The sequence below is a fragment of the Myotis davidii genome, unplaced genomic scaffold, assembly GCF_000327345.1.
Source record: "Myotis davidii unplaced genomic scaffold, ASM32734v1 scaffold164, whole genome shotgun sequence".
NCBI classification, from domain to species: Eukaryota; Metazoa; Chordata; class Mammalia; order Chiroptera; family Vespertilionidae; genus Myotis; species Myotis davidii.
The window spans coordinates 4,046,744-4,056,270 of record NW_006296417.1 but is presented as its reverse complement, the minus strand read 5'-3'; the positions used below and the strand labels follow the sequence as shown (position 1 = coordinate 4,056,270).

Sequence of the window (9,527 nt, the reverse complement as noted above, 5' to 3'; positions counted from 1 at the left end):
GGTGGCCCCGGGGCTGCCCCCGAGGTCCTAGCCAAGTCCCCGCCGCCCTCGCCTGCAGGGACCGGCCGGCCCCACGCCCGGGAGCCCTCGGACTGGGCTCCGAGCAGCCCGTATTCCCGTTTGATAACATCCCGCGTCGCCCCCTGTTTGTTTTTATTGTGTCAGAAAGGGAGAGAATTTCAGAATTAAAGCTGAAAAAGCCCATCTGTTTCCAATGAATCCCCCATAGTTTTTCACAATGTTTTTGGCAGATCGCTGCCTTCAAATTCCTCCGGGCCCGACCTCTTGTTTTTGTTGGGGGAAGGGAGACCAGCGCCACAGAGAAGCATTTGTTCCTTCCCAAACGCTCCAGTTTCTTGACTTTTTTTTTTTTTCTTCTTTTCCCTCCCCTGTCGTGGGGGGGAGGGGGAAGGTCCGAAACTTAAATCCCTGCTCTGTTTTCTTTATAATGTTTCATAAAACTTTATTTCATTTTTCCCATATGCTGCTCACAGCTGGGAAACGCCAGTGAAACCCTTTATGCCCGTTTTTTTCTCTTCTCGCTAAAAAAAGAAAAAAAATACACATCAGCCCAGGGTTCAGGCCCAAGGGTCCCCCGCGGCGAGGCGGGACGCCCCCCGGCCGGTGCCATTGTGTGGCGAGGCCCGGAGGTGTCTTCTTGCGAAAATGCAAGAGTGTTTCTGTGTCTCGCTCCGCAGCCCAACGCGGATGCGCGCAGCCCCCGCGCACCGCGGGGACTTTGCAAGAAAGGACTTGAGTGAGCCCGGGATTGCGTTGTTTTGTTTTGCTCCTCCGCCAACTGGGTTTCAGGAACTGGCAGAACTGGGCCATCCAGGCTGCAGGCTGCCGCTGGGGCAGGAGGACCGCGCAGGCAGGCAGGCAGGCCGGCAGCCTAGGCGGCGGCAAGGGCCTGGGATCAGTTTACCTTCCCGCCCTGGTCCTGCTTCGGGTGTCCCTGGTGGCCCCCGGGTGCAGCGCGCCCAGTTCACCCTCGGCAGCTGCACGCACCACCCCCCGCCCCAGGGTGCCCCGGGGAACCCTAACCTGCTCCCAGCCCTAGATTCCACTGGGGAGGCCCAGGCCTAGGACAGGGGGAGTTGGGGTGTCAGTGCCCCTAAGAGCTTTGGACCTCCTGCGCCCTGTCTGGCCCTGGGGATACTGAAACCTCCGCAGCCCGTCCACAGCAGGGAATCCCATTCCCCCCACCACCCCCTTTAAAAAAAAAAACATCTACAAAGCGGTCTGGCTGAAAGGCTGATCTGGTTCCTTCCCAAGAACTAAAAAGAAAAAAAATTAATTTTAAGAATGACCCTCTCCTTGCAAACGAAGTTCCCCTTTCGGAGTTGGAGTTTGCAGCATGTGCACCCTGGTTTGGTCCCAGATAACGATCCGGCCCATCGGACGTTTTATCAGATGGGTTGATAGATGGCTTTTGTCCCCGGGCAGCCCTGCGGTGGTGGGGGATGTGATCTCAACCCCGAGCTGAAAATGGAGAAGGGGGGGCTTAGGAGCCCTTAAAACAACACCTTCCTGCTCTTAAAGTGGCAGCGCTGGTTAGCTTCTTGGGCCAGACAGGGAGAAAGGACGGGCTGACGGCGGAACTCAGGAGGGAGCTGCGAGGGCTACTGGTGGCGGTTTTGTTGTTGTTATTGTTATTGTTGTTGTTTTATTTCCTTGTTGCAAACTTTGAAGTGTCCCCCGCAGTCTGGGGAAAGCGGGTGGGTCGGTTATGTAATCCGCCACCCCCCGAATTCCATCACTTTTGTTTTCCAAGAAGCCCATTTCTTCTTGGCTTCCAGGCCCGTAACTCAAACCTGGCCGATGGAACAGATAGCCGCCGCACTGTCACGCCAACTGGCTAATGTTTCTTCTAATTTGAGGCCTTAACAGCTGCATTTAGTCAAAATTGCCCACCTTACTGAAACCTGAGCTTGCAAGAGCGCCAAACTCAAGAGGCCAGGGAGAGGGGGTGGTTTCTGAAAAGTTGTGTGCTCCAGAAACCTGGGTCAAAAGACAAGTTTCTTAAGGAAGCGACGGGATGAGCCATGTCCACAGCAGAGATGGACTGTCAAGGGCTTTGATGCGCTGGCAGGGGGGCTGCAGGCCTGAGGGAGAGCAGGATGGAGGACAGAGGGGCAAAGGGTGAGGGCCGGGGACATGCGGGGACCCCGGGCACCACGGCCGCTCCCGCTGAAAACAGGTGGGCTGGATTGAAAGCCTGGGTTTGTTCGGTGCACGTCAGCTTGAATGGCTGCCAGGAGAGAGCCCAGGGGAGTGCAAATTAAATTGGACGGAGTTGTGCGGAGAAAGATGCCTTGACGGCGGCTACACTGAACGGGCTTGTGTCATTTAAGAATGTTTACATGTACCCGTTCCGCGTTTATGGCACACCTACTGTGCCCCTGGCTTGAGTGACATGGGGTGGGGGGGAGCGCCTCGCCCTAGCAAGGCTGGCATCTGCCGTCGGGTAAAGGGAAGGGGTCTCTGTTGTGTCCCGTGAGCTGTCAGGGTGTCTGCTTGGCCGATGCTGTGCCTTCAATGGGTGGCAGAGCAGCCACGTGTAGCTGGGGTACGGGGGACAAGGGCAGAAGAGACTGCTTAGTACAGTCTTCCACCAACAGCATCCTCTTCAGGACACAATTAATAGATACGGTTAAAACTCAGAAGCCATTGGGACTTCTTAAACCAGATTTCTAAGGGAAACCCACCCATGGCATATGTTGGCGATATGTTGGCGCGTTTCCTACGACATATGGATGCTGGGCTCCAGCATGGCGGTTCTCAAAGTGCGGTCTCTGGACCAGCCCCGTCTGCCTCCCCTGGGAAGTTCTTAGAAATCTAAGGCCTGGGCCCAGACCAGACCTGCTGCAGTGCACACTCAGGGTGGGACCCCGTGGTCTCCACTTGAACAGGCCCTCCAGGCCGCTCTCATGCACAGGGAGATCGCTGCTCTGAGAATTCTCCCCTTTACTCTTCAACCGCAGCTGCTTTTAAAATGTCAGTCCTCGCCCGGCTGGTGGGGCTCAGTGGTTGAGCGTCCACCTATGAATCAGGAGGTCACGGTTCGATTCCCGGTCAGGGCACAGGCCTGGGTTACGGGCTCCATCCCCAGTAGGGGGTATGCAGGAGGCAGCCCATCCATGATTCTTTTCATCATTGATGTTTTTCTCTCTCCTTCTCCCTTTCTCTCTGAAATCAACACAAATATATATATATATATTTTTTTTTTAAATGTTAATCCTCGGTGGGGAAACTAAGGCTCAGGAGACCAAGCCCTCGGCAGTGTGCAAGGGTGTCTGAGTGGTCAGAGAGCTGAGACATTCTCTCTCTCTCTCTCTCTCTCAGCACATTTCCCATGAGTCTGGCATTCTTGCCTCCTCCCAGGGCTCCTCGCGGCTCCCTCTCCACCCCTGGCTCAGCGTTCCACAGAAGATGCCACCCGGCCACAGCCCGGGAAAACCAGTTGACAGGGCTGTCACCGTGCACATTTCCCGAGGCAGACTCTGTCCTTTGGGTTTTGCTTATGTATTCATTTCACGCGCCATTTCGCCCGGGGCAGGCAGCATACCCAGGCGCCTGGGAAAGCCATACATCCATCCCTCTGCGCCCAGGTCCCTGCAGAAAGGAGCCCATGATTGCTCCCCCGGCTACGGAACGTCCCGGATCACAGGCTCACACCCAGGTGTGGGTGTGCGGGGGTGTGTGGGGGGGGTGCGCGCGCCCTGGGCACGTGCCCAGCTGGCCTGCATGTGCCCTCCCCCAGCAGGAGGAAGGTGGAGGAGGAAGGCCTGCCCGCGGATGGTGGTGAGGGAGAAAAGCCACTTCAAATGAATGTTGACCTGGAGTGGCCAAGCAGAGGGGCCCAGGGTTGCTGGAGGCAGAGCCAGGATGGAAAATTAGCATCTCTAGGGCTAGCCTTAGACTCAGGGGGGAAAGGGTGATACCTCGCCTCAAAGCAGAAAGACCAACTTGCTCACCTGCAAGCTTCAATTAGATCTGAAAAGGGGTGTCTTTCTTTGCCCATCACCACCCTCCTGCAGAACCCGGGTAGCTTAGCTTAGCTGTCCGCCTTAAGCCAGGATGGCATCCTGTGCCTGCCCCTGGCCCTGGCCCACCACGGGGCCTCCTGCCCGGAGGAGCCCTCAGTTGCCTGGCTGGCAGCCCTGTTCGCCGTGGACCTGGCTCCCAGTGGCCGCCGTGGGAGCTGGGGGAGGGTGTCCACTTTGTCAGCGGAGGTGTGCCCTCTTCCTTGGCAGGCAGCGTGGTTTCTTGCAACAACTTGGCTTGTGTGGGGGCTGGGGCAGAGCAGCCCTGGCTGGGTGCGGCTGGGGGGCAGTGCCTACTGCCTCAGCTCGCTGAGCCGGCGTGCAGCCACCCCTGCCCGCACTTGGCATGTGTGGAGGGAGTTAACCCCCAGCTCCCCAGCCCTCCTCCTCCCGCTTCCTAACTCACTGAGAAAATTCCTCCGGCCTTGCTCTTCGCTCTTTCTCCGTTGGGCCAGTGCCTGCAGAAAGGCCCAGAAGGTCCCCAGTGCCTTTCGGGGGGGGGGGGTCTCAGGCTAGGTCAGTCCCTGGGGCCCTCCGGGGAGAAAGGCCTTTCGAAAGGTGGCCAGTTTTGTCTGCTCGCAGGTTAAGGAAGGTGGCGTCGGCTGTCGCCGGCGAAAAAGCCACGCCATCACCTGGGTGTGGTCCTCTCGGTGTCCGATGCCAAACACCTGCATGCTGACGTCAGGGCGATGGGGTGAGATTCCTCCAAGCGGGACAGACAGGCAGCCTCGGGCATCTGTCCGGCCAGGAGCCCCCAGAACGCTGCCCAGGGCTGAGCTTACCACATACCGACCGTGGCTCGGGTGGCCGTCGCCTCCCGCTTCAGAGCGGAGGGACTGGAGAGGGTGCAGAATGGCCGGTAGCTCCTGCTGCTGCCGGCTGCCACGCTGGGGGAGGCAGGTTGGCCCTCCTAGCTGGTGCTCCGTTCCCATAACCACCCTCAGGACCCGCACCGGCCTCTTGCTGGAGAGAGAGGAGCTGCCCCGGGGGGTGGGCAGCGAAGACGGGCATGGCATAGGACGACCGCTTCAGCACGGCCCTCCCAGAGGCTGTGCAGTGAGTTCTCCTCTAAGCTCCACCCAGTTGCTTCCATCCCAATTGGAGCCATCGCCTCTTAAGTTACCCTGCGCCCCCAAATAGTGTTCCGAGTGTGCCGCGTCCTTGCTGGCAATTATCCGGGGCCCCTGATCAACTGGATCGAGTCGGAAGTCCTCAGGCTGGTGCCTCAGGGTCCAGTCAGGAAAATAAAAACCACAAGGCTCTGTCCACAGAGGGATCTTAACATAGGGGGTGGCAGGTGGGTGTGGGGGAGTGAGAAAGCAGGAGGGGTCACCGGGGCACACAGTGGCAGGAAGTGGTTTCTGCCCCTGGGCTGGGGGACAAAGGGAAGAGGTTTGGGGGGCCCAGTCCATGAGGAGGGCCCGTGCCTGGCTGGTCTCAGTACTTCTGAGTGGCACCAGTGATGCTTGGGCGGGGAGTGGAGGGCGCCGCTGGGAGGTGACAGGGGTGGGGAGACAAGGACCACTGTCCACCACTGGCTCCGTCCAGATGGCTCAGTGGTTGAGTGTTGCCCTAGGAACCAGGAGGTCACGGTTCGATTCCCGGTCAGGGCACACACCCAGGTTGCGGGCTCGATCCCCAGTGGGGGGTGTGCAGGAGGCAGCCCATCACCGAGTCTCTCTCATCATGGATGTTTCTCTCTCTCTCTCTCTCTTCCTCTCTGAAATCAATCAAAACATATTTAAAAGAGAAGGTGAACCAGTGTGCGCCTCCAGCCTTCCCTCTTCCGTCTAGTGCCCCCAGTGGCGGAATCCAACAGGGAGCCCCGTGACCAGAGCAAAGGGCTTTCTCTCTCCCCAGCCCCACTCAGCAGAGGGAAGCAGAGGGAAGCTGCCCGCCGTTCGCTTTACCAGGGGCACAGCTGGCACCCAAGGCCCTTGTGTCTGCCCCCAAACTCCCGGCTGCACGCTCACCAACCAGCAGTTAGCGTCTGGCCGACCGCAGCTGTGCCTGGCCCCTTGCGGTTCTGGGACCCGTCAAATCCCGCTGCCCTTCCAGACCTCATTGAAATGCCGCTCCCCCGATGCCCTCCCAAGCCTCCATTCTTCCATCATTTTTGCATTTTAGTGCTCAGATAAGACGTGTTTGCTCTGCATGCTGGAAGCTTCCGTGACTCGCTCTCCCTCTGCACAGGAGCTCCCTGGGGCTTGTTCCAGGAACAGCATGAAGCACGGTGCCTGGCACAGAGCTGCTTCCAGAACCTTCAGCAAGTCCTGCCCGTTGCCATGCACGCCCCGGGTTTGGAAGCTGCCCGCCTGGCCACGGGGCTTGTGTTCAAGCGGAGCTTTGCCCCTTTAAGAAGAGGCAGGTTTTTTCTGTTCCCTGGCTCACCCCACCCCTCCCAACTCGGCATCTGAAACCTGATCTAATCCCTTTGCACGCGGGTAATTTATTGGTCTATTGGGCTTTTCTTGGTGGCAAATTGCATTGTCTTTATTCCTGGGTTCAGGCTTCGGAGCGGCTTACCGCATTCCTAAGCCTCCTTTCTCAGGGCCCGGCCCTCGCACCCCCTCCACGCGCAGCAAAATAAGTTTTATTGGGCTTCTTTGTCATGCAAACGAGGCGGTAATAATCAGGCTATTATTCTCCCCGATTGGGCTTGATTAACAGTTCAAAGGAGGCCTCTGAAAGCCGCTAATGCCGTCGGGGCGCGTAAATATTTTCCTCCCGCCCGGCTCCGTGCAGCTGGGACTCCCAGCTCCCTGCCTCCCTCGTCCTGTTTCTAGAGAAGGCGCTGGGTTGCTATTTAAAGGACAAGAATGAAGCCAAACAGGCAGGCAGGCTGTGTGGCTGTGGTTGCTCTCTCCGCTGTGCCCACCTCCCCCAGATGAGAAACGTTACATGGGTGGCGTGTGGGAGCCAAGGATTCCAGGACAAAAAAGAGGGGACCCGGGGCAGGAGGTGGCCCCCGAGCCGGGGTGTCGTGGATGAGACCGGTCAGGCAGGCCCACAGAGCCGCTAGGGGGTGAGGCCAAGAAGATGGCCAGGGAAACTGAGGGCTGTCTTCAGCATACACAGGATGCAACGGCTGAGCCTCTTCTGCGTGGCCCTACAGAAGGAGGGGGGCCCCATGAAGGTCCTTGTGAGGCAGATGTGGGTCCACAGCTGGAGATTCCGGGGCAGGGGGGGCCAGCCCTGCACTGGCCCAGTTCAGTGCAGGGAGGTCAGGTGCCCGCCGGGCAGGGGTGCCACAGGGAGGTCTCCTGCCCAGGAGGCTGTCTGCCGGTGGAAAGCAGTGACCTCTGGCCCCAGGTTCTAAAATTCCATTGAGGTTGGTCCCAGAGCAATCCTTAAGGTATTGCCTGTGCCCCACCCTTGGTCGTTGTGGCCTCTGGATTCCCCTCTGTTTGTCCCCCGGTAGCTAATCCTGAAAGTCCTGTCTCAAGGGGCCTGGGTCCAAACAAACATGCATCATGGGTGTCAAAGGAGCGTACGTTTCTGTGCTGCGACTGCGCATTTCCCCGGGCGTCTGGGGTGCAGCCCTGGGTATAAGGGTGAGCAGAGGCGCCAAGGGGGTCCCTGCCCCAGGACACAGTGGCCAAGATGGCGGAGGGGTCAGTGGGGGGACGAAGAAGGCGGAGCATCTGTAATACTTTCAGTAGTCAAGATAAATAGGTAAAAAGAAATGGCCTGGCCAGTGTGTCTCAGTGGTTGAGCGTCGCCCTAGGAACCAGGAGGTCACAGTTTGATTCCCCGGTCAGGGCACAGGCCCGGGTTGTGGGTTCCATCCCAGGAGGCAGCCGATCTGTGATTCTCTCGCATCGTTGATGTTTCTCTCTATCCCTCTCCCTTCCTCTCTGAAATCAGTAAAATTATTATTTTTTTTTAAGAAATGGAGCTCAGGAAAACGTCTTATTTTCCATCACTTCTCTCCTTCCTGGCTCTTCCCCTATTGGCTGTCTCGGGCCCATTGAGAGGTGGCAGAAGGGCCAGAACGGGGCCCCACTGCTGCCTGCAGGAACCCGGCAGGAGGGAGACAGCTGGCCGCCTTCTGTCACCAGGCACCAGGGTGGCTCCCTCGGCAGAGCCGCGGCCCTCCTCCCGCTCGCACCCGTTGCAATCGGATCTCTTTCAAACGCTCAGACTTTCCTCTCCTTGGACGCCCGCATCAGCAAAGGCCAGGGTTTTACGGCCTGGAATCCGGGCCTCCTGCTTTCTTATTAAAGATCCTGAACATAAAAATCAGCGCCTCTGGAGTCTCAGGCAGGTGACGCCACCGCTGAGAGCGCCTCCTTTTGATGCCGGGCCAGGTTACATTCCGGGCCCTGACCTGGGCAGGCCTCTGGCCCGTGATTTAGTGCCGTGGGCACGGAGCGGCAGGACGACTCCCCCGGGGCCGGGGGCCCCTCATCTCACCACCACGGGGACTGTCCAGCCCTGACACCCCTGACGCCCTTCCCCCAGGCCCCAGGAAGCGACAGCCCCGTGCATGTCCACTCTGGGCCTGAAGAGCTGTGTCATCACCTGAAGAGGTGGCAGAGGGAAAGGGGAGCTGTCAATTCCAGCCCCTGATTTCACTCTCGATGGCCTCTTGCGAGCCATCCCCCAACCCTGACCTACAGCTTTGCCATCTGGAAAGGTTCTGGGGCTTTCTCTTTAACTCCCAGGAGGATGGGCTAGAGCCAGGGGTTTTAAGCCGCTGCGGACACCCGGGCAGTTAGGTGTATTAAAGCCCTGGTTCGAGGCACGGCCAGCTTGTAAGTGACTTAAACAAGCAGACACACCGCACATTGAGGCAAACCCAGTGATCCCTCCCAGTTGCTTCCTAGTCTGCTCTCCGGCGTAGGATGGAGAGGCATGGAGCTCTGCCCATGAGGGGACCAGAACCAACCAGGCCCTCCGTGCCCAGGGCATACTAGCCAACATCCAGTGACCTCCAGCTAAATGCTGGTGCCTTTCTAAGCCCTTGAGCCCTCTTAGCAACCTCACAGGATAGATACCGTTGCCCCTTCCCAGATGAGTCTAATGAGGCACAGAGAGGTTAAGTAATTTGCAGGTCACACAGCAGCTAAGCTTGGGGCACTATTGAACATTGGGGCTTATCCCCCCCACCACCACCACCAAATGTCTGCTGCTTTTGCCAGATGCCTGGGAGATGGCTCTGAAGATGTAAACAGATGCCAAAGGCCCAAGGGTGGCCCGCCTGCGCCTACTGCCCTGCTGCCCAGAAACACTGACCATTCATTCCTCTCCAGGGCTGGAGGCTGCGGGAGGGGCTGCCACCGGCCCTCGCAGCTGGTGGAGCTGCCTGCCGGGCCGTTTGGGGTTATTTCGAGCCGCGAGGAAGGATTTGGACAACCTGACTGCTGCTTGCAGATGGTTTTTTTCACCAGCTGGGTGGGCGCGCGTTTGCAGGATATGGGCGGTGCTGGCTCCGACGGGGCGTCCCGGGGCGTGCGTGCGCCCACCCTGACGGCGTGT

At 58.6% G+C, this 9,527-nt stretch overlaps 1 protein-coding gene across 1 annotated transcript in view; it reads left to right on the top strand.

The window, feature by feature from the left end:
• The window catches only part of RGMA (repulsive guidance molecule family member a), a 17,158-nt gene that overhangs the window by 1,277 nt on the left and 6,354 nt on the right, over nucleotides 1-9,527 (top strand). Inside the window, exons 2-4 of the mRNA XM_006771790.1 lie at nucleotides 4,080-4,235; nucleotides 4,629-4,740; nucleotides 5,187-5,266. Of these exons, the coding sequence (XP_006771853.1) occupies nucleotides 4,080-4,235; nucleotides 4,629-4,740; nucleotides 5,187-5,266 (348 nt within the window). The remainder of the gene's footprint in view (nucleotides 1-4,079; nucleotides 4,236-4,628; nucleotides 4,741-5,186; nucleotides 5,267-9,527) is intronic.